Below are 25,032 nucleotides of genomic sequence, written 5' to 3'. Positions count from 1 at the left end.
GGAGAAGAGATGAGCACTGCACTGCAACCAACTGTAGCTCTTAACCTAAGATAATGACTCCCAAATTGACTATATTGAAGCTGCTTCACGGTGGTTCAGTTTCCTACCACCTCAATGAATATTCACATAAGATAACGTGGACAGGCTATGATACATACATAGATAAAGTCAATAGGCTATGATGCATTCTATTCTGTTCACTCCTTCACTTCAAACCATGGACATATATGCCACTTAGCTGACGCTTTTATCTAAAGTGACTTAGTGAGTGCATACATTTTTCAGTACATATGGTCCCAGCGTGAATCGAACCCACAACCTAAGCATTGTTAGTGCCATGCTCTACCAACTGAGCCACAGAGGACCACACCACTAACTCCTATCAGCCATGCCACTCACTCGTCGATGGCGATCTCGGAAGGGATCTCCGACCAGAGGCGGGCGTATTTGACAGGCGTGACCTGTTCCTGGGGGTCGCGGTCCACGTGCATGTGCAGCATCATGCGACAGAAGGAGGCTCTGAGGTCGTAGGGCAGGTCCTCGTCAGACATGCAGCGCAGGATCAGGTCCACGTCCAGCTGGCCTGAGATCTTATTGATGGCCAAGTACTGACGGTCCAGACACATCCTGGCGAACAGGTTCAGCTGGTACCTGAGAGCCCGGGAGAGATCATGACAGAAGATTAGCCTCTGGACATGGATATAAGCAGGAAGAAGCTGGGTGGAAAAAAGGGGTTCAAGCTGATCACAGAGAGAGCTGTTCATAGCTGATCACAGAGAGTCTAAACATAGATTTTCCTGGTTCTAATGAATTGATCAGTAAAAGACAAAAGATGAGGGCCAGTCTCCTACAGATAAACAGTAGATTTCCAGTCACACATGCAGCAAGGTTGAGAGAGCGAGGCGTGGAGGATGTTGGTCTGACCTGTAGTAGCTGACCACTTCCTGGTCCTCCTTCTGGCCCTCCTTGGCATCCTGGGCCAGCTCTCTGATGCTCTTACTGCGGATCTCCTTAGTGCTATCCTTCCAGAACAGCCACACCTCCTCCTCGTCCTCCTCAGACTCCACAGAGTTCTCCCCCATGGACGCCCCCTCGATCTCAAACCTGGACAGCACCAGTCTACCGGGGGGGGGGGGACAGGAGAGGCTGTTAGTTACAGTAGGTTTTTCTCCCTAGCAAACTTTTTTGACTGCCGCTTTTCATCCTGAAAAACGTTATTTCTTGATCATTATTAGGATTGACCGTTGGTTCGATTTTCTTTTTACTTTGTAGTACTGTCTTTTTTCTTTACCAACCGAGTGGATTACGGAGAGCTGTTATTGCTGTCTATGGAATGACAACAACGGCCTGCTGCGTTAGCCTCAGAGGCTAAAAACAGACATCGGCTGTCTCCACGACCCTGCCTGCTGTCTTCTGAAGGTCTAAATTCTTCGATTCAACACCGCAGTGGGCTCCATTCTCGGAGCCCTCGCATGTAAGTACCCTGTCTTTCCCTCCTTAGAGCCTCCTATTCGACTCAACACCGCAGTGGGCGAGAGAAACTATGCACTAGCTTAAAGTCTCTAGCACAAAACACCAAGCCCCTCGCAAAAAATCTTGGCGTGCTTCTAGATCCTGATTTGAATTTTGAATCACACATCAGTAATATAACTAAAAACGCTTTTTATCACCTGAGAAATATTGTCAAAGTGCAACCATTTCTCTCCCAGGCAGATACTGAGAGACTTTTGCATGTGTTTATCACTAACAGGTTAGATTACTGCAATGTTATCTTCTCTGGTCTACCTAAAAAAAACTATAAACAAGCTACAGATCATTCAGAATGCAGTAGCAGGTGTATTGACCAAGGCCAGACGAAGAGCACACATCTCTCCTGTTTTAAAGTCTCTTCATTGGTTGCCTGTCAGTTCTAGAATTGATTTCAAGATCCTTTTACTGGTGTTCAAATCACTAAATGGTCTAGCGCCTGAATACCTGTCAGATATGCTTTCAGTTTACAGTCCATCGAGACCTCTCAGGTCCTCTGACACTGGTCTTTTAGTCATACCCGGGGCGAGGACAAAGAAATACGGGGAGGCAGCTTTTAGTGTCTATGGTCCTCGCCTCTGGAATAACCTACCTCATGAGCTTAGGGTGTCACAATCCATTAACACTTTTAAAAGGAACCGCAAGACACACCTTTTTAGCTTAGCTTTCTCTTAATCTATGTATGTATTTATGTATGTATGCTTCTATGTTCTGTACTTATGTATTTAAAATGTTACTGTTAAGCACCGTGTATTGCAATTTTGTATGAAAGGCGCTATATAAATAAAGCACCTAATTCAACTAATAAGCTAGTGATTGAGTGGTTGAATCCTTGATTAGTTGCATTAGATACGTTGGTGCTGGACTGGAACTCAATCCGACACAACATACGGCTAACCAGGACACGTGCCGAGGAACACAGAGGTAGACGCTTGACGCGGGAACCCTCGTGACTGACGCATGTATTGAAGATCACGTAGCGCTGTGCTGTATCAAGAACAAATGCGGAGTAACACTGCCTGCTCGCTGCTTTGTGCCATTAAAACCAGCTTCGGATTGTATGCAAACCTTGGCCTTTCTGCCCTAGCGTAGGCAGAGATAGCACTGAGAGAGTACTTTCTATGTCTGAACGACTCTGTTCCATTTCCAAAACAACAACATACTGTAGACTAATTGGTCAGTTGTGTTCAGGGTCGCTGTTAATTCAGTGCACTGCAGACACACAAGACTATACAACGTGATTGCACCTTCAGCAGCTTTCACACCGTTATGGAAGAGGCTCTGTATGACCGCATGGTTTGCTACTGAACAGCTCTATTATCTAGCGTGGATACAGAGAGGTGAGATGTATTCAACTGAAGATTGGATTGTACCGTGACACAAGAGCCTGTGATGGACTACTTGGCATTGACGGCAGACTATTGTCTGAAAGCCGTCAGATTCTTATCAGGACAATAATGCATTGTGAAGAGTTGAGTGTGTTGCATACGACTTGGTAGGTGAAAAGCGCACTGATGAAACCTGACGGCATGGGGGATTTGGGGGTCTGCACCACTGCATCAATGTCTGTGGCTATGTCTTATTCTAGAACGATGAAATCCTGTAGCCAGAACGTAAATACTGCCTCTCCCATACAGACATGCAGGAGCAGAAGGGAGTTTGGGGAGGAGAGACGGCTCACTTAGTTTCTATGAGGATGTCTCCATTAGTTGGGTCCAAGACAGCGTTACAGATGAGCTCCTGGGTCACAGGGATGGACTTGTTCATGGACACACACAAGTCCGACAGGTAGTCCAGAAACCTGGAATTAAAACACACACACACACACACACACAGTAGTTAATTATGGATGTGTGCACACAAAAACATCACACACAGACAAACATGCGACACGCACCCAGACACACACACAGACACAGACACAGACAAAGACACAGACACACAGACCTACCTATAGTCTCATAAAATTCCATGAAAGATTAACTTAGGCACCAGACTTCAATTAAGTGTTCAACAAAAAAACCATACCATCTGCCTGTAAGGAGCATACAATACACCCCTTACACATGTGTCTTTTGACCTTCAGCATGCACGGCCAACCCATTCCAATAGAAATTAATTCAACCACAAGACTTCTATTACACATAACACAGCAATATACCATCTGGTTGTAAAGGGCATACATATTATCTGGACATACAGAAATGTCAGATCTAAATCTGTATACCGTACACACACAGGCACACAGACACGCAGGCACGCAGGCACGCAGGCACGCAGACACGCAGACACGCAGACACACGGACACACGGACACACAGACACACGGACACACGGACACACAGACACACAGACACACAGACACACAGACACACAGACACACAGACACACAGACACACGCACCTGGGTTCTCGGTTCTTCCTCACCAGGCTGACAAAGGTGTCTATCTCTGCTGCGGTGATGTGTTTCTCCAGCAGCTTGCGGTTGTTATGCAGCAGGGCTGTTATCGTGTCCTCTGCCAGCACATCATAGCCTATCTGCTTCTGCATGAAACGGAACTGCTTGGCGATGTACTCCTGTTGCGGGACAGACAGAGGGCCTGGTCACATTCACATCATCATCACAACATCCTCAAAACATACTCTCTGAACTCTAATATCGTTAATCAGATCTCATGAGACGATTTCAAGCCCTTGTCTTATCATAATTGCATAATAATATATATTTGTGGAACAGAATCTAAGATATCATCATAGCATATCATATCAATAATGACGTTTAACACTTGTATGATTCTTATCTCTCTGCAGAGAGTCGGCCTTCATCTTGGCAGGGTCCGGGGGCAGGCCCGCTAAAGCTAGACAACACACAGTAACCCTGTTAACCCCATTAACCTACAGAGCGGCAAGCCGTTCGTCACAGCTAATCAAGACAGCATTAGCGGCGGCCTATCAAAGCCTTCAGCCCATTCATCCGATGCCTGTGAGAACAAAGCATGTTCAGACGGACAGCCAGCTTCCTGATTCAGCCTAACAAAATTACCACTCCAATTACACTAATGTAACAGGGGGACCACAGTACATCTGCGCATTGGATGCGGCATGGACTCTTCTTTGCGTGTGCATGTGTGTGTGTGTGTGTGCGTGTGTGTGTGGGTACAATATGTGTTGCTGTCAAGTGTGTGGGTACCGGTATGTCTGGGGTTGCTGAGAGTTTAATGAGAGCGTTCCGTGAGTGAACCGGACACACTGAACAGGACATTCAATTACAGCCAAGCGCATGGCATGATCTTTACATTTCGTGCCGTGATAATTGTATAAGTGCTGTCATTGACACTCACTGTCAACTAAAGACAAGGCCTCCTGGAACAGTTTGTCCAGAGGTCAGTACTGGGACCTATAGTGTCCAGTGGTCTCAGCCCTGTAAGCCCTGGGTTGTACATACCTGGTTCTTGCGGTAGTCCTGCTGTGAGTGGCGTAGGACTCGGTAACACAGACGGCAGATGTGTCTGAAGGGGGAATGGCGCTGGTCAGCCAGCTCCTCCAATCGCAGCATGGGCCCGTCCCCACTGTCTGTGAACGGAGCCTGCAGCAGCTTGAAGATCTGAAGAGATGTTTAAAGTTATTATATTGTACAGTACTAACATTGTAATAATATTGTACTTACATTTGAGAGATTTTACATATCTGAGACCCCATGGTTCCATGTAATTAACAATAATTCATGTGTTTCCAAAAAAATTTATTTTGGTAATTCAAAATGTACAATGACGTTCACATAAAAGGCCAGTGCAACACATTTCAAGGAAAGTTCAGCGAAGATCAGCAGAGTTCAACAGACGTTTATGAAGGTATGTTCCTCCGTGGAGGTTCTGCGTCACAGGTGATGCTGTTCTGCACCTGTTTGAGAATGTTCTGCTCCCTCATGAGTTTCTGTCTCTCTCTGTTGGGCTTGTTGACCATGATCTCCAGCACGTCCTGCCCGTTGTTGGGGATGTCCACCACGAAGAACACCAGGTCCTCCAGCAGCTTGGTCACCGCCCTGGGTGAACACACAGGAAGAGGTAAAGAAAACAGAGGGAACACCAAAATGGCTGCTTGTGTACCTCCTGCTCCAGGTAGACTTAGCCCTCACAGATCTAAGATAAGGTTTCTCTCCCCAAAGTCTAACACTCGATTTATGAGGACATTTCATAACAGACGATGGATCAATGTCTAGGGAAAAGGTAATTTCTTCTCCGTACCTCCTCTCATTCTGAGTGATGGTGCCCTTCTCCAGTTTCCCTGCGATGGAGGCCAACACTTTACTGGCATCGTTGGCAAAGTCAAGGTCTCTTACTTCAGCCGGGGAGACGGGCACGATGGCAAACGCCTCTTTGTCTTCTTTCAGCGATGACGTTCCAATCTTAAGATATAGACCGGGAGAAACTGATGAGTGGAAACTGTCAATTTGCAATGTAATGTCAGGGTGTTATCGGGTGAACTTGGGTCGGGTTGGACTCATTTGTGTTGATTTCAGGACACACACACATTCAGTGTGTACAGTGGTCGGGGTTTGGGGTTACACAAACTAGGCCTGGTAAGATCTCAAAACAGTCTTGACTTAATGGCGATTGGCTGGTTGAGCTGTCACTCACGCGTAGCATGACGGGTTTCTCCTCCTCCTTATCGATGGGGTGGTTGGTGCTGTGGACCCATGTGTTAGTGCAGAGGTGCCGGAGCCTCACATACGAGTTCCTGAGCAACACACACACACACACACACACACACACACACACACACACACACACACACCATTAGTTCAGTACACTATATACTATATATATATATATATATATATATATATATATATATATAACACATCATGCCTGGAGCTTGACCCTGCAGCTGTCTCACATGTAGAGTACACACCTACTTTCCAAGCCACTGCTTTACAACAATGAAGAGCAGAGCTATGTCAAAGCCCTATGGAAATGAGACACGGAAGTCTGATGAAATACTGGTGAATTCTTCGTATCTGATGTATTATAGTTCAGGGAGGGACCGTGGTGACTGGAAGTCCAAACACACCCTACTGTCTCTCACATGAGTCAGGTTTTGGGGTTGGAACGGGGGAGGTGGATAGAGGGAGATGAAAGGAAGGGGAGCCTCAGGAGGCATAAAAGTTACAAAAACACACTCTCACACACACCCTCGCATGACAAGGTCACTTCAGAAACAGGGATAGGGACTTACAGTAGTTCAGGCTAGTCACTGTAAATCATCCTTCTTCTTCTCATAGTCAGTATGACAGAGCACTCGGCAAAAATGCTTAGTGTTATGCACACATACACACACACACACACACACACACACACACACACCCTTACAGTACAAGTCAGCTTGGACAATCAAACACACGCAGACAGGCTCTAAACAACATAAACAACGATCCGAGCACGCATGTTCAGGTTTGACTTTATTTTTACACACACACACGCACACGCACACGCACACGCACACTGACTTACTTAGGTGAAGTAAATACAATGTGGAAATCCCCTTATTCATGAGGTGTCTGTTCTCCATGGGAGAATCGGTTTGGGATTTTTTTATGAGGGCCTGGTGCCAAGTGTGTGTGTGTGTGTGTGTGTGTGTGACCTATGGCGGGCCGGAGGAGGTGGTGGGGGCGCATCTGGTCTGGACAATATCTGTGTGTGCGGGCTGCATTAGTCGCCATGGTTTTCTGGGGCTTTATTGAGACACTCACCCATTAAAACTACCAGTGGAGGTCACCCCCCCCCCCCCCCCCCATCTGCTCAAATGGCATGCTCCAGGACAAAGTAGTAGACATCCTACCTGGGCACCAGGGAGTCCCCCCCTCTCAGAGTGGTGGGGTCCAGCTCAAATATGGAGGAGATGTCGTTGCCGTCGGGAACGGAGACCAGCGTGTACATGACCTTCTCTTGGGGGTTTCGCAGGCGTGCGCGGTGGGCCTCCTGCTCAGAGTCCAGCTGTAAGGCCCATATGACAACAGTCTCATCACACCACTTCACAGACAGGGGGGACTGAAGACCAGGTTCAATGATGCCATATAGCGAATTGTGTCAGTGAATCATAGATAGTGATCAGTGTATACAATAGTAGAGAATCTAAAAGGCCACTAGTCAGCTAGTAGAGAATGTGTACACACACACACACACACACACACACACACACACACACACACAGGTCTGCTTCCTCTGAAACATTCCTAGACTTTCCTAGAATTTCTTAAAGATCATATCAGTGAGCAGGAACTGAATGTTGAAGATAAGAGCTCTGCAGCTCAAAGAGATCTTTCTTTCAGAAAAGAGAACAACAATTTGATCTAATTTCTACATTCATAATCTAATCTATGCCAGCACGTATAATTCTATAGTCTTAATTCAATAGACAGTGGGAAGGGGTAGCAAGACCTCCTGACCCAATAACACTGCCCTACTGCTCTTAGAGGCAAAATGCCATTGTATAGTTAATTCTATAAATGTAATCGTCAAGTTTCATCAATCAAAGTCACAGAATATAATTTATATATAATTTATTATATTACATTAAATATAAGATGTCATCAGACAAGATGTAAGATGTAATCAGAAAGATTGGCAATAGCATATTATATTGGGTAAACTGCAGCCAATTCCCGTTCAAGGACTTTTACAGAATATTGTCTGAAAGAGAACAATATCATGAAATATGCTCGAAATATCAAATGTAAATATCTAGTCTAATCCTAGTATAGTTCACATGGTCACTATTGTTGGAGGGACCATTGTCCGATTAAGATTCTAAATAAGGGTCAGTATCAGACACATAGACATGTGCCCTGAGAGGGCTCTGCCTGCGATAGAAGCATGTTCAACCTCGTGTTGACCAATGCCACTACTGTGTGTTAGGGTCTCTAGAGAGAAATGTCTAGTGGGAGGCATTCTTAGTGGTAGACTGCCATCTGCTGGTTCAAGCAGGTACTCAGACCACACTCGTACCTTTCCACTTCATACTGCAGACGGCGCCATCTAGTGTTGGCATTGGGGAACTGTTCTTTACAGTGAAATGAGGGAGGTGAGCTGAGTTTAGAGATTATGATCAGTGTTCAGTTTTCCACAGACTTCAAAAGTCAGTGATAACCAAAGAGAGGAATCACTTACTAAAGAGCGTGACTCGAGACACTCCTCCTCATAGTCTGGGTTCACCTGCAAACAAGCATACAAGAGTCAAACATCTGCCATTCATAGACCCTGATCAACTCATCACCTCTCTCCTGCAGCACAGATAATGGTCCTTTCAACTCAGGAGGTGAATTTAAATTCAGCTCATTTTCAAAACCAATTATTTGAATTTCAATTCATTCCCTGGATTGACAGAGTGAAAAAGGACCATACTCTTGTTATAATATATATAACATATATATAACATAATAATATATATATATATTACCACTTTTATCCAAAGCGGTACAGTGGGTGGGGGCACCCACAGTACAGTTGGTGCATACATTTTTTGTATATTCTGCATACTATATGGTCCCAGGGGGAATCGAACCCCCAATAAGTGTATGACTGACCTCAGCAGCCAGGTAGTGTCCGGTGGCCAGGTGTTTAAACCTGAACAGACTGTTCCAGTAGCCCGCTCCACCCCGACATGGGTCATGCTGGACCACCTGGTACCGGAGGAAACACACAGATGAGACGCACACGTCACCAACACCTCACAGTGGTGAGATAACAGTAATTATCTAACAGATAATGAGAAAAGCTGAGTGAAAAAATAAAACAGATCTGATATGACGCAAATGGACGCCTGCACTGACTGAGGCTCCCCCAAAAAGGGGATGCTTCATTCTTACTTTTTTTATTCAAAAGTCAGCCATGCACACTTTAAAATGAAATGCACAGTTCCCTTTTTGGGAGCAGATGTGAGGTAATCGTTTCTTCATCTGACATATCACAAACAAGCAACATTCTAGCACTACAGTAGATCAAAACCAGTTGATGCAAAGAGCTAAAGATTTCCTCCTCACCTCCACTTCCCATAAGGCTTTGCTGCTGGTGGCTGAGGTAGCGGATTGGCGTCCGGTGGTGCGGAGGAAGACATATTGTTTTTTCCTGTGGTCATCACAGGTGAGGAATTTCTCTTGCTCCGCATGGAACAGGCGCACCACATCGCCCTGACAACAGACAGGAACTGATGTTACCATAGAGACTACGGTACAAAACAAGGTGGGTAGGGCTACTTTCTCACATTAAAGAGTAACTGTGAAGCCTGTAGGATTAGCCCATGTTTCTGGTTACACAAGGTGGATATAAGACTGATGGGAGCTGATCATTGGGCCCCAATAGTCCAGGACAGGCATCAGAGACAGTGAAATGTAAAACTCAAGCCTGACTGGTTGATGGTGAAACAAACCCCTTTTAGGATGATCTCTTGATTGTCACTCCATTTCATAAACAGGACGATCTTCCAGCTGGTGTTGCAGTTGACCGAGTTCACCTGAAACGCGAACACACAAAAGGGAGTTCCATAAGATTTCCAGGTGTAATTACCAGGTGTAGTTACCTTCTGAACTGTACAGGATAAGCTGTACAACTTGATGCAAATCAGGAGGACTGAGATACAATGGTGTATTGTTTGATACAATGTAGCTACACACTACACAGACAACTATATATAGATTCCGTGCTGTATGGTATATACTCCCACACACACATGTTTAAAACAGAGAGGATCTGCAGCCAAACCTCATTGCATCCTGGGTTGTCCACTAGCTGATGAGTGCTGGCGTGAAGAGGTTGTCCAGCATTCACCGGGTTCAGGACCACTTTATCCCCTATCACCACCTGTCATCAAACGCGCACACACACACAGACACACAGACACACACACATAAACAAAGCATAATTTAAAAAAATGCTAACTGGGCTCTTTTGCATATACAGCATCTGCTCACACTCAAAGACGAGAGTAGATTCCTGTGTGGAGCTCTGAAGCCCACAGTCGCTAAACCAGTCAGCCATGGCTCATCTTCCTTTGATCTTTCAGCAGAGCAGCAGTCTTATCTCTCCACCCTGGGGGCCTCTCTGTCCTTGGTCTTCTGCCCACTCCGCTCCTCATCTGATCTGGCCCTCATCACTGAGGATTAGAGGGCAACTCTGGTCCCACAACGCCTTGAGTCTGACCCTGCTACCACAGCCCAACACTGACCTGGTTCATCCCACAATGCTCTGAACCTGAACCCGCTCACACAGCCAACTTGACTTGTACAGCGCCAGACAGCTGATAGACTTGCTTTGATGGCCTTTCCATTATACTGGACAGTACTGGAGATAGAGCCCTTTTCATAGTGTAGCGGCGGTGGTTTGGAATCACGCTTGTGATGAGGTAGCCTTGCCTGATGCATTTTACATGTAAGTGTTGTCCTCGGACCTTGACCTCTCAGCCTAATGGTAGACGCTTGGGTCTTCCACGTTCAAGAGACCTGGGTTAGAACCCTGCGCATCACAATAGCACTGTTCTATTAGCATTGCTCAACACTGTGCCCAACAAAGTCTCTCACTGTAGATAAAAACACCGTCATCAAAGTAAATCTGATTCTACACATTGCCTCATAGACTGGACTCCCTCACCTCGGTGTGAGAGTGTACTGTACGGTGAGACTCACACTGTCTCCTATGGAGCGGAGCTTGTAGAAGGGCTGGATGTAGAACCAGGAGCCTTCGTTCCCGGCCGTGTCCAGCATCACCCTCATGGCGTTCTTCTCCAGCAGCGCCGGGAGACGCTTGTTCACCGTCAGGTACTTATTACTCTTCAGATGCAGGAGCTGGGTAGCGGACGTACAATACAACTCAGTTATTATCATGATACATGACCTGTATTACAGCATAATACAACTCAGTTATTATCATGATACATGACCTGTATTACAGTATAATACAACTCAGTTATTATCATGATACATGACCTGTATTACAGTACAATACAACCCAACACAACAACACAACACAGATCAGCCCAGCACAGCACAACACAACGACACAGCCCAACACAACACAACAACACAACACAACACAGGAGATGGGGTTTGAAACATAGCATTTACAGCTATGGCACTGTATACAGTAGCACCTACAGGTTGAGGGGTGATGTCATACTGAAGAAGTGGATGAGGGCATGAATAATAAGGATGGATGAGGGTATGGATGGATATGATATGATGAAGATATGCTGGATGGGTTACGGATGTGTACTGTTTCTTAAAATCATAATGTTAATCCAATCTGTTTGTAACTCACAAAACGAACGATGTCCTAAACAGTTTGTGCACGTAGGGTTTTGCCTACAGCTTTGTCTATGTGCATCTGCTCTGCCTTGAGAGAGTGAGGAGTATGTCTCAACATGGAGAGAGCAGTCTGTGATAGTTATGAAGTTACGACCGAGAACGCACTCGATTCTGAAGCTTAGCAAACACTATTGAGATCCTCCTACGTCACGGTTCTATTTATAAATCACACATAAACCGCATGAATGCACCCAGGGGCTCTCAAGTTTCGCTCCTCTCCAAGTTTGGAACAGTCCAAATATCATTGAGAGGGAAGCCTAATAAAGCCTGTCACTCTAAATGCCAACAGAAATATGCGGAGGATGACTAAGTGTGTGGTGTGTGAGGAGGGAGGGAGTGTGTGAGGAGGGAGGGAGTGTGTGAGGAGGGAGGGAGTGTGTGAGGAGGGAGGGAGTGTGTGAGGAGGGAGGGAGTGTGTGAGGAGGGAGGGAGTGTGTGAGGAGGGAGGGAGTGTGTGAGGGAGGGAGGGAGTGTGTGAGGAGGGAGGGAGTGTGTGAGGAGGGAGGGAGTGTGTGAGGAGGGAGGGAGTGTGTGAGGAGGGAGGGAGTGTGTGAGGAGGGAGGGAGTGTGTGAGGAGGGAGGGAGTGTGTGAGGAGGGAGGGAGTGTGTGAGGAGGGAGGGAGTGTGTGAGGAGGGAGGGAGTGTGTGAGGAGGGAGGGAGTGTGTGAGGAGGGAGGGAGTGTGTGAGGAGGGAGGGAGTGTGTGAGGAGGGAGGGAGTGTGTGAGGAGGGAGGGAGTGTGTGAGGAGGGAGGGAGTGTGTGAGGAGGGAGGGAGTGTGTGAGGAGGGAGGGAGTGTGTGAGGAGGGAGGGAGTGTGTGAGGAGGGAGGGAGTGTGTGAGGAGGGAGGGAGTGTGTGAGGAGGGAGGGAGTGTGTGAGGAGGGAGGGAGTGTGTGAGGAGGGAGGGAGTGTGTGAGGAGGGAGGGAGTGTGTGAGGAGGGAGGGAGTGTGTGAGGAGGGAGGGAGTGTGTGAGGTTGTTCAACAACATGACATGGATTAGCCTCATTGATGACAAGTCTCTCAACAGTAAGTCCAAGCCAGACATTGTTCTTGTAGGGGGATGATGTACATGTTGGGACCTATACATACATACATACATACATACATACATACATACATACATACATGTACAGTATCTACATCATATGTATGTACTGCACATGATCATGTGCATGTATGAATAGGCATACAGTATACACATTATGTGCACAAACAACACACACAAACACACACCTGAATGACGTTTCCATACTGAATCACTGTTCCAAGCAGCTTTTTATTTTCAGAATCATTTTGCTTCTTTTCCAAATCAGCTGCATGCTACATAAAAGAGAGGGAGGGAAGAGGGGAGAGTTAGAGACTATAACTATTACGACTATCAACATCACTACAGATAGCTAGTCACAACTTTATGCATGAATAACTATTACGACTATCAACATCACTACAGACAGCTAGTCACAACGTTATGCATGAATAACTGTGGACTTGGACTGGCCTGAGGTAGGAGGTATTGCTCCTTCCTCTAGACAGGATGTAACAACAACACTGGTGGAGTTTGCAGCAAACAAGCCCGAGAGCCTCAACAGGAGGGCTGGAAAAGTCTGGCTCGCATCTCCATGGTAACACCGGAGAGATCTGAATCTATCATTTTATGACTCTGTATTCAGATACCGGAGGGCTTTAAATGGTATTGTATCAGGAGGGAGAGAGAGAGAGAGAGAGGGAGAGAGAGAGAGAGAGAGAGAGAGAGAGAGAGAGAGAGAGAGAGAGAGAGAGAGAAAGGTGGGAATGGACTAAACTAAACTATGTGTCTATAAAAGGACAAACTCACCTCAGCAAAAATCTAATCCCCATAAGAAACCCCTCTAACTTGTGTAAATGTAAAAGCAAAAAAACAAAAACTAATCCCTTTAAGGCTTTAAGGACGTTACCTGTCAAATGACTGTACAAGTCTGTTGGTTAAAAAGGAACTACAGCGTGTGCTGAATGAATGACGTTTTTTGTCTCAATCATTTCAGTACAACAATACACAACTGAGGAAGAGATAACACAGGCAGGCAAGGAGATTAAAGGTCCAGACCTGTTTTGCATATGACATGTACTTTAGCCTACCAATAAAGTTACTACCTGTATACAGTTGTAAGCACTAGTTCTAAGTAATCCCCAGAGAGCCCAGTTTCATCTTAGTGAGACACGAGGAGGGGACTCTGTAGAGTACTGTTGTGGTGAGACACGAGGAGGGGACTCTGTAGAGTACTGTTGTGGTGAGAGTTGGGTTAGGGTTAGGGTTAGGGTTAGGGTTAGGGTTAGGGTTAGGGTTAGGGTTAGGTGTCTAACCCTAACCCAGTTTCATCTTAGTGAGACACGAGGAGGGGACTCTGTAGAGTACTGTTGTGGTGAGAGTTGGGTTAGGGTTAGGGTTAGGGTTAGGGTTAGGGTTAGGTGTCTAACCCTAACCCAGTTTCATCTTAGAGAGACACGAGGAGGGGACTCTGTAGAGTACTGTTGTGGTGAGACACGAGGAGGGGACTCTGTAGAGTACTGTTGTGGTGAGAGTTGGGTTAGGGTTAGGGTTAGGGTTAGGGTTAGGGTTAGGGTTAGGTGTCTAACCCTAACCCAGTTTCATCTTAGAGAGACACGAGGAGGGGACTCTGTAGAGTACTGTTGTGGTGAGAGTTGGGTTAGGGTTAGGGTTAGGGTTAGGGTTAGGGTTAGGGTTAGGTGTCTAACCCTAACCCAGTTTCATCTTAGAGAGACACGAGGAGGGGACTCTGTAGAGTACTGTTGTGGTGAGAGTTGCCAGAGAAAGGCAGAAGGGAGGGAGCCAGGGAGGACGGGACGTTGTCACTCACGTGGAGTTTGTTGAGGAGCACTGTGTCAGTGGTGCTGTTCCCTCCGGGCTTCGCTGCCTTCCAGAACTGCTTTTGGGCCGAGTAGCGGTTCATAGGGCACAGCCTGAACAAACAGTCTGGATGGAGAGAGAGAGAGACAGACAGACAGACAGAGGGAGAGACAGAGGGAGAGACAGGCTCTGAGACAAAATGACAAAACGTAAATGTCCATGTGCGTAGCTCAGACATTAACTGTACCTAAGTCATGTGCTGACATCAGTGGAGGCTGGTGGAGGTAGAAATCAGAGGACGGTCTCATTGTTGGCTGACACGTGTTTGATACCATTCCTCATCCCATGCATTACAATGAGCCTGTCCTCCGATTTCTACCTCCACCAGCCTCCCCTGGCTGACATTAACAGTCGTTCTGGGTAGAAATGTGGTGAGGATTTGGCCCACAGAGAGTCAGGAGACAGAGATGAGGTTAGAGAGAGAGACAGAGAGAGAGAGTGGTGGGTAGAAGAGAGGTTAGGGTTACCAGAGATAAGGTTTAAAAGGTTTAAAAAAAAAAAAAAAAAAAAAAAAAAAAGGTTTTAAACTGTTATCACAGGTTTAAAATAAAGAGTTGTTGGGGATAAGCTATGAGGGAGACAAAACTGTGTTTAGATAGAGACAGGGTCAGAGTAAGGGGTTAGGGGATGGTTAGGGACCCTCTTGCTGGCGGGAGAGGATGGCATGAGAACAGCCTGATTGTCATCAAAGCAGATATTGAAACTGCTAAAAACAATAACTCTGTGTGACCTTTGCTTTATTAAATTAAATAAACATACCAAACTGGACGTGCCAATGACGCACACATGTACACACAGCAAAACACACGCATACTTGCTCAGTCTCAGAGGGTCGCACACAAACACACATACAGATCTGTGCAACAAAACACACTCACACCCTCACACACACACTCACACCCTCACACACACACTCACAGATGGTTTGCATCAGGTTCATAGATAAGCCTCACAGGCTGAGCTGAGGGAGGACATGAGACAGGCCACTGGGGGGAAACACTGGCCACTGGTGAGGGATAGGAAAATCAGCATGTAAACACAGGGTGTGTGTGTGTGAGTGAGTGAGTGTGTGAGTGTGTGAGAGTGAGTGAGTGAGTGAGTGAGTGAGTGAGAGAGCAAATGAAAGATAAAATACTAGAGGAGAGTGAAAGTGAGTCTAACAACTAAGTTGTTGTGACATCCATTGTGGGTTATGACTGAGTTCCAGTCTGCTGTGATAAGACAGCCTATGGTCAGTGTCTGTGTTTAATGCTAGGGACAGGCGGACAGTTCTGAGACTATTCTGATTGTGCCATTCATTTCCATAACCACAATACTGTAGGAAGCAGCCAGAGCGAAGCTGTTCCTCACATTTGCATGCTGTTCACATCTACGTAACCAAAACAGCCCAGCACTTCTCCCTTGTCAATCTCCTACATAGGGAGCAGTACAATACTTTAACCAGTCGATCTTACCAGTATTAATCAGCACTACAGTTGGTAAAAAAACAAACATCATTTTCACTCTATTATCCATGAAATGGGATGTCAGATAACATGGCAAAAGATAAAGTTACAGGAAGTTCTAAGTTCTAAATTCTAAGTTCTGGGCTGAATTATGCAACTTGCATAACAGTATCGCTGCTCAAAAGTCTATAAAATCAAAAAGCCCCTGATTGAAGTATTTGCAATTCTAGTTGCAGCAATACTGTAGCTATAGGGATATTCATTAGTGTAGTTAAGTTCTGGCCATCCGCGCCCCCCGCCCCATCTCCCAGGCCTGGCTTTCCTCTCTGACCTCAGATCAGATGAGATCTAACTCCCCTGAAAAGAAAAAAGAAGAGAAAAAAAAGAACAATCCCCCCCATCCTCCCCCTTTCTCTCTCCTCCAGCTGCAGCCGAAGCAACGTGACCAAATAAGGCCAGCCAGAGCAGAGGAGTGGAGTGGGATGACAGAGAGAGAGAGAGAGAGAGAGGAGGGTGGGGACTCCCTATCATCCCCCTCTCTATCATCCCTCCTTCTGCTCTCTGCCTTCCTTCATCCCTTCTATCCCTCCCTCCCTCCCTTGCACTCAAGTTATTAACAGTTGCTGGCCCCTTCTCTGTCTCATATGGTTTACTCAGTCCCAAAACAGCATCAGACAAATACATAAGAGGAAGTGAAATTGGCATGAGAGAGAGAGAGAGAGAGAGAGAGAGAAAGAAGAAGTGAAAGGCGGAATAAAGGAGGAGCTCTGATCTATTCCCTTAGAACTCAGGGCTAGACAGAGCTGGCCTTTGTAGTGTGTGTGTGTGTGTGTGTGTGTGTGTGTTTGCCTACAGAGGATGTTCCGTTTCTGGAGATCATGCTGATAAAATGTCCACCAAGATCTGATCAAAATAGTAGGGGTCAAAATGAAGTCAAACGGCAAAGGAATGGAGGACACCAAAGAAGGAAACACACACGCACACAAGCACACACAACTGTAGAGAAGGATACAGCTCCTGTGCAAAACAAGTAACAACAATTACAACAAACAAGAGTCTTGTTTATGGTCTCAAAGATGCAAATGACACACACACACACACACACACACACACACACACACACACACACACACACACACACACACACACACACACACACACACACACACACACACACACACACACACACACACACACACACACACACACACACACACACACACACACACACACACGGTGTCTGACAGGTAAACAGCCTGTGGTGAAGGCCAGGCTCTGTTTGTACAATAAGCTCTCTTCTCTCTTTCACTCAGTCAGCTGTGGGAGACAACAGGGAATTCTGTGGAGGCCCATTCTAAGAATTCCCGCTCAGACACCGGGAAAAGGGGAGTGGAGAGCACTCCGAGGGCTGACCTGGTAAACGAGGGCAGTTAATGATTCAAAACATTAGCTTAGCATTCGTGGTCTTAACTGGTAGCCTATTTTATGCTTGGCTGTTATTTGCGGGGGAAACGTATGCATCAAAGAACAGAACTATGACCCTCTGAGGGTAAACTCACAACATCACAGTCATGGAAACTGACAGAGTGGGACTAAAAAATCTAGATAATTTCTAGTCCCTTGAAGACATTGCGGTACGAGCATCACCTGAGAGCAGACACTGCACCCTGTAACAACCGATAATGTAATAACACCGGATAATGTAATAACTTTCCCATTTATAATGTAATAAAAATGGATCATGTAATGACTTGCCGGATAATGTAATAAACTTGTGAAAAGGAAAATAGTGTATATAACATGATTACAATATCCTGTGGTTATTAAGTTATCCGGTGAGTCAAAACTTGTTGGATGAATAACGTAATAACTTACCAAGATCATTGTCTTTATGTTTTGTTTTATTCATTTTAAGTGTCACATCCTGGTGTGGTGGGGGGCACCGACATTTTTTGCTTAGGGTATTTCTTGTGAGTAGCCAGTAAGAGTACAAACATACAATATTTGGAAGTAATAATTCCAATGTTCATGCCATGCTAACAGTGCCTAGTTGGCAAGCTTTGAAAACAGTATAACTAAATGGCAATTCCATGGTAACAGAATGACCCTGGGACTCACTAAACACCTTTAAATGATGGTAGATAGTAGATGTTTTTCTTTTCTATATGTTTGACCAGAAGTAAAAGAAATGTATTTCTGACAGATTTTCCCCAAAACATATATACTCTTAGCTTTCATTTGACACCCAATTCGATATGCTCTGATGAATTTCACATTTTGATCCTCATGGGTCCTTTTACATGGAACTGCCCTCCACCAGTCTGATCCAGTTTACAACCCCGGTTCTAGAGAGCTTGTGAGTGCAGACTTTGTCACTCCACGCTGCAGCAAGATCACACATTGTGTTGCAGATATTTCCTATTAATGTGCTCTCTGCACACGAGCCCCAGTGTCCGACACCTCGACTGCCGTCACCTGCTTTGCTATTGTGATGTATATGGTATAGACCAACAGTGTGTGTGCGTGCGACACATAAAATGAATGAAACATAGCATAATTACAATGATTTTGGTCAATTATCACATTATTAATCCAACAAGTGTTTACTCACCGGATAATGTAATAAGCGACAAATAACGTAGTAATGTTATTACATTGTCTGTTTAACAAGTTTATTACATTACCCAGCAAGTTATTACATTATGCGGTTTGATTACGTTCTAAATGCTAAAGTTATTACATTATGAAAAGTTTTACATTACGTGTATTACATTATCCTGTGTTATTACTGTACATTATCAGAACCTCTTACACCTGCAGACGTCAGCAGCCTGACTGACACACCCACTGAGAGCTGACCAGTCAGATGTTTCTGAAATCATGTCAGTCTGAGGCTAACGTAAACCAACAGAAATACAGGCATCACACCAGAGTACCATGACAACCCCACGACCAGTGCTACTCTCCCTCTTATCACCTCCCAAGATCGTGACTGTTATCACCTTGGTTAACAATAAGTAGGTTCCTTGTTCCTCTTCAAAGTAACGGAGCACATGTGAAGGAACTTCTGAGCAACACAAAGTGTCTGATGACGTTCAATATGGCCTGGAAATGTGAAAGACCTCTTCACCCCCACTACCCCCATGTACAAGTTTCTCTCCTGTTAAGAAGAAGGGCAAAAAAAAATAAAACTGCCTATGGCCCCTGGTCTGAGCATTGATTACTTTATCTTATAATGACTGATGGATAGATGATTCACAAATGTATTTGTTGTAAGTCGCTTTGGATAGAGGCGTCTGCTAAATGTAAATGAAAGAGCCTTTCATCCAGGGAGTAGGCCACGAGAGAATAAAGTCAATTTAAAACTGCTGCTATTTTCTAAGAAAGCAGTCAGCCCCACTTCAACAGCAAGCATAACAACCAACGGTAGTAATGATGCTGGTCATTGCGAAAGTATTTAGTGTCATTGCAGTGGAGGTAATTTTACACATCGTTCCATCATACTTAGTGTTATTGCCGTGGTTAAAGGGTCTGAAAATAGGACCTGCAGAACAACCACGCGATTGAAGCCAAAGAACAATAATCATGTCTCCGCCTGCCACATGTCATTTCCCTGATGGATGACATCCAACAGCAAGCAATATATGGATTAATCCTCGTCATCTTATAGAGATCCTACTCGTCATAAAAGCTGTGTAAAAAGCAGTGAAACGCAGGTCTTCAGATCGCCACATGAAACAGCACTTCTAAATGAACATGGGGCTTAGACAAACACAAAGGAAGTTATCAAAGGCCTGGCAGCCATTAGAGGCCTGGGCTGTGGTGTGGTGTAGCCTACAGACGCCTGGTGTAGCCTGTGGGGTGTAGCCTGCAGACACCTGGGCTGGGCTGGGCTGGGCTGGGACACACACACAAACCCTAATCTACGCTACAGCACATAGCCACAGACCAGGAGGAAGGAAACCAACTGAGGTGTCAGCCTTCTGGGGATTTCTATTGTAATAGTTTTACTACTGAAATACATCAATACTAGTATCAACACCATCTGGGCCTAGCCCTGTTTGCAATGAAGCGATACATATCTGACACGCTTATCCTGTCTCAGAGTCTATAGAGGAAGCAACCTGTCACCTTTATTGCATTACCCAGACAATACAGAGTCTCCTCCATACTCCTGAATAGCTTCCTATCCTTTGTCTCCTTTCTCCCACTCATCGGAATGGACAGGAAAGGTGAAAGCAATATCCTTATCATTTGTCATAAGGGAAGGAACACACCAAGAAGATGTGGTTCAATATTATGAAGTACAACCAATCATCTACCACATTTCCCCAACCAACCAATCATCTACCACATTTTTCCCCAACCAACCAATTATTTACCTCTACCACATTTCCCCAACCAACCAATCATCTACCACATTTCCCCAACCAACCAATTATCTACCACATTTCCACAACAACTGAATTAGTCCAACAATACCACCACTGTTAAAATCCTGTAGTGACATTTCATCTGGCCAGTCAGACGGGGCGTTACTGGTGGGCCTTGTGTTGCAAACCTCTGCTTTGAGTTTGTTAAGTTTATGACTGCCCAGTGGCTCTGAACACATACACATGTAAACAACATTATCAGAGGAGATGAAAGCAAATGAAACAAAGGACAAACCAGCCACTGTCAGGCAGAAAGACCAGTAGGACAACCAGCCACTGTCAGGCAGAAAGACCAGTAGGACAACCAGCCACTGTCAGGCAGAAAGACCAGTAGGACAAACCAGCCACTGTCAGGCAGAAAGACCAGTAGGACAAACCAGCCACTGTCAGGCAGAAAGACCAGTAGGACAAACCAGCCACTGTCAGGCAGAAAGACCAGTAGGACAAACCAGCCACTGTCAGGCAGAAAGACCAGTAGGACAACCAGCCACTGTCAGGCAGAAAGACCAGTAGGACAACCAGTCACTGTCAGGCAGAAAGACCAGTAGGACAACCAGTCACTCTAATGCCATGCTTTGGTTGGTCAACAGAAAATGACACCAAGTAGCAGTCGTGGCAAAACACACAGGGATTGGGCAGTGATGGTCTACCTTGACAAAAGTTGTTTCCAACTGCTTAGGAAGGGTATAAGTGCTGTGAACATCTTAATGAGATAACAAGACTGATATAGCCGAGAACAGGGCCTGATTTCAATCACTGCAACAAACATTATAACGCTCTCCACGTGAGGTGCGGTGCTGCTCGGTGTTTGATAGAGAACTGGACAAGAGGGAGGAAAACAACAGGTCACAGGGGTTGTCACATGGAATGCAGAAAGAAGTGTGTGTCAACACAACAACTCCAGACCATATTTGTTCACACACACATACGACCCCTGCAATTACTCCAGTGTGAGATTCTAAACAGTAATGTAGGCATGAACGAATATGGGCACATGGTCACCTCCAACTGTTGTTCAGCCATGTGTGTGCGTGTGTGTGTGTGTATGTGTATGTGTGTGTTTATGATTATAAGAGTTTCTACCTGAGTGCACAGTGTACGTTAATGTGTGTTTGTGTTTGTGTGTGTGCGTGAGTGTGTGTGTGTGTGTCTATATCTGTGTATGCATCTGTGGATGAGTGAGTGAGTGAGTGAGTGAGTGAGTGTGTGTGTGTATGTGTGTGTGTGTGTGTAAAGTGTGTGTGTGTGTGTGTGTGTGTGTAAAGTGTGGTGCTTGTGCTTACATTAGGAGGAAATGGTAAGCATACCTCTGCAGTGAGGCCTGGTGGACATGGCCAATCTGGCCCTCAGCCAGAGGCCTAAACTAAGGAGGATTATCTCCACCGTCTCTCAACAAGGCAACTCTGCTGCATCCTGGGACTTTATTTACGCTGCGGAGCCGCCAAAATGGAAGACACAAAGGGGGGCCGACCAAAACATACACACCAGGAAGTCTCAAATAAGACACATCCCAACCCACGTTTGGAGATAAAATAGAAATGGAAGCAGAAGCACAGTAAGTCCGACCAAATGTATATACAGCGTTTTGCGTGTTTAGTTTGTGTCCAAAACAATAGGAAGGGACAGTTTAATGTCTGAAAAAACATCCCACAAATAGATATACTGTAGTTCATGCCAAGATAATAAGGGGAATTAGAATTGAATGAGAAACAAGTGATGGCAATAAGAACAAGATCAGTTTTTTGGGGGGTTACGTCTGCCAAACAAGCTACTTATTGTACATCACTGAATAGCCATACCCCACAGTGCTGCTCAGAGTGGTATGGTACTGTACATAACATAACAAGCTACATACTCTGTTGGTACCTTTACCTGAAACAAACTTTGAGGAGGCCATTATCGCAGACAACAGTATCACAGCAGGAGAACACCAACACCAGGCTTCTACAGTCTGTAACTAAATCTCCCTTCCATCCCCCTCTCTATCCTTCACATTCACTCTGTCTCTCTTACCCTCTCCCTCCTGATCTCCCTCACTCCTCTGTCTCTCCCTTCCTCTGTCTCTATCCCCATCAAACTCTCAGCCCTCCAGTAATAAAAGGTGGCTCTAACACGTGTCATCACCACCAACATAACGGTCACTGCAGGAGGGGTTACCATGGCCTCTTAGGCCACTTACTGGGAGTACACACAGACAGACACACACACACACACAGTCACGGACAGGTAGGCCTATCTGTACAGACAGACAGACAGCCAATTGACTGTAGCTGTTCATGTACAGCAGAGAGGATATCAAAGGTTTGTGTCGGTAACAGTATCATGAGACAAACTCAGAGAACTTTCATGGGACATCAAAGAGAAGTATAGTTCCTTCTTCTGTGCCCTGAGGAGAACAAAGCTTTATGGGTTTTAAATACAATACAATTTCCCTCCACTCTATCAGACGACAGCTAATGGTCCAACAAGTCATCAGCCAAATGCAATGTAGGAGCTAACGCCAAGCATGACCGGAATGCTTGTTAAGGGATAGTTCTTTATTTTACACCTTAAATTCAGCTAACTTTAGCCACCGCTAACCCTAAAAAACAATCGGAGTGATTGGGGGAAAGAAAATAAACAAACCACCTCAAAGTAACTTCTGACCAAGTCAGAGAGTTCATTTGAGGTGATTTGGGTTCCCGAACTTTTTCACTTCCATTGTTTTTTTGTTAGCGGTGGCTAAAGTTAGCAGTAGCTAGTTATTAGTGGCTATTTAAACAACTCTGAACCATGGATTACAGTTTCTCCTGACCCATTGACTACTTTCAAGGGAAGGAACCATCTGACTATACGTTGTAAAATAGTGAACTATCCCGTTAAATATCCTACACTCCTTTATTTCGAGCTGTGCTAAAATGTCCTCATCTACTCCTCTCAAGGCTACACTCACAGATATTCTTTTAACTGCACATCTCATTCTTCACCTCAGCTACAGTAAAACTCATTTCCTCACCTCAGCTCACCTCAGAGTAAATTGATAAAACCCTTCAGACATGTAGTTTCTCCATCTACTACTGCAAGATTAAAAAGTGATGGACACTGGTAGATTGAGTTTAACAGTATGATGAAGACACAAAGGCTACATTCACGGCTCAAACTCGCATCACATCAGCTTTGGTGACAAGAAGGCTTCTCTCTGGGGACATCGACCTCTGATCTGAGACTTGAAGGTCATGAGTTCTACTTCCTGTGATGGAGCTATATATAACAGCCAGAGAGGCTGCTTGAGTAAATATGCTCTTTGCTGTTTTTCTCTGCAGAAAACTCAGATAAAATATCCAACTCAAATGTACGGACACATGCACAGCTTCACTGACGAATGCTTATAAAAACTGTACACACACACTCACACTCACACACTCACACATCAAAGACAGCAGCCCTTTTTGATGTGCAATGCTCTGGGATATTGAGGATATCACCACAGAGACGCAGCATAATACATTAACAAACATCCCCAGTAGAACACACAGTATAAACAGGCAGGGTTTACAGAGGTGACGTGATGCCTTAGTAGAATGGCTGTACTGTAATGTACTTGCTGTTCATCCTCTTACCTCTGAACTTCTTGGGAGGGTTGTTGAGGTCCCCCGTGTCAGGCTGGACCACACAACGGTCATCCACCAGGCTTTGGAGAGATGAGACAACGACAGCTGTTACATTGACATTTACATTTTTGACATTTAGCAGACGCCTTTACCCAAAGCGACTTACAACAAGCACATTTGTACAAGTACATTTGTCGAAAGTAAGTGAATCATCTATACATCAGTCATCATAAACTGTCAATCCCATGCACGTCAGAAACAGAATCACACACGTAGAATCGGGTTGGGCAGATATTTGATGTTATCGCATGTTGTGCATATTCTTCCACAAAACAGTCTGTAAACGTGTGTAAAACTTTAGATATGTGCATAACTACAAGTGTACTGTCCAGTGGTTTGCCAGGCAAAGCACATCTAGTGGTATAAACATGTCTCTGTGTTTCACCAGACTACTTAAACCAGCCATACACTATTTTTGCTCTTACTGGCATGTCTAACCCTAACCCATAATTCAGCAATTAACAATATTATCGTATATCGTGATTTTTTTTCTAACTGTATATCATCAATAAGAGTATAGTGAATATTGCCCAACCCTAATTAGAATCACAACAAAGACAGTTCTCCTAACACACTCTTCACAAGCCCATCAATATAAACACTTACTGTACAATACAGTACACTTCAAAACACACAGGCATGTGAAAGCACTTGTCGTGTGTTGTTTAACTGCCATAGTCAAACCTGGCTCCTAACCCTATCCCTCTACATGTAGGTTAA

The 25,032-nt window shown here is 45.2% G+C and overlaps 1 protein-coding gene across 1 annotated transcript in view; it reads right to left on the bottom strand.

Moving 5' to 3' along the window:
- itpr1a (inositol 1,4,5-trisphosphate receptor, type 1a) overlaps positions 1-25,032 on the bottom strand; it is a gene marked incomplete at its 5' end in the record, with an annotated part of 73,834 nt that overhangs the window by 45,137 nt on the left and 3,665 nt on the right. The window contains 18 exons of the mRNA XM_083668223.1: positions 400-651; positions 925-1,119; positions 3,209-3,328; positions 3,930-4,102; positions 4,971-5,129; positions 5,426-5,567; positions 5,770-5,930; positions 6,163-6,262; positions 7,364-7,518; positions 8,692-8,736; positions 9,108-9,203; positions 9,564-9,710; positions 9,950-10,033; positions 10,282-10,380; positions 11,202-11,360; positions 13,113-13,199; positions 14,735-14,850; positions 24,262-24,332. Coding sequence (XP_083524349.1) covers positions 400-651; positions 925-1,119; positions 3,209-3,328; positions 3,930-4,102; positions 4,971-5,129; positions 5,426-5,567; positions 5,770-5,930; positions 6,163-6,262; positions 7,364-7,518; positions 8,692-8,736; positions 9,108-9,203; positions 9,564-9,710; positions 9,950-10,033; positions 10,282-10,380; positions 11,202-11,360; positions 13,113-13,199; positions 14,735-14,850; positions 24,262-24,332 — 2,361 coding nt within the window. The remainder of the gene's footprint in view (positions 1-399; positions 652-924; positions 1,120-3,208; positions 3,329-3,929; positions 4,103-4,970; positions 5,130-5,425; positions 5,568-5,769; positions 5,931-6,162; positions 6,263-7,363; positions 7,519-8,691; positions 8,737-9,107; positions 9,204-9,563; positions 9,711-9,949; positions 10,034-10,281; positions 10,381-11,201; positions 11,361-13,112; positions 13,200-14,734; positions 14,851-24,261; positions 24,333-25,032) is intronic.

The sequence above is a fragment of the Argentina silus genome (assembly GCF_951799395.1).
Source record: "Argentina silus genome assembly, chromosome: 4".
NCBI lineage: Eukaryota > Metazoa > Chordata > Actinopteri > Argentiniformes > Argentinidae > Argentina > Argentina silus.
Note: the sequence above shows the minus strand (reverse complement) of the source record. Positions and strands in the feature narration are given on the sequence as shown.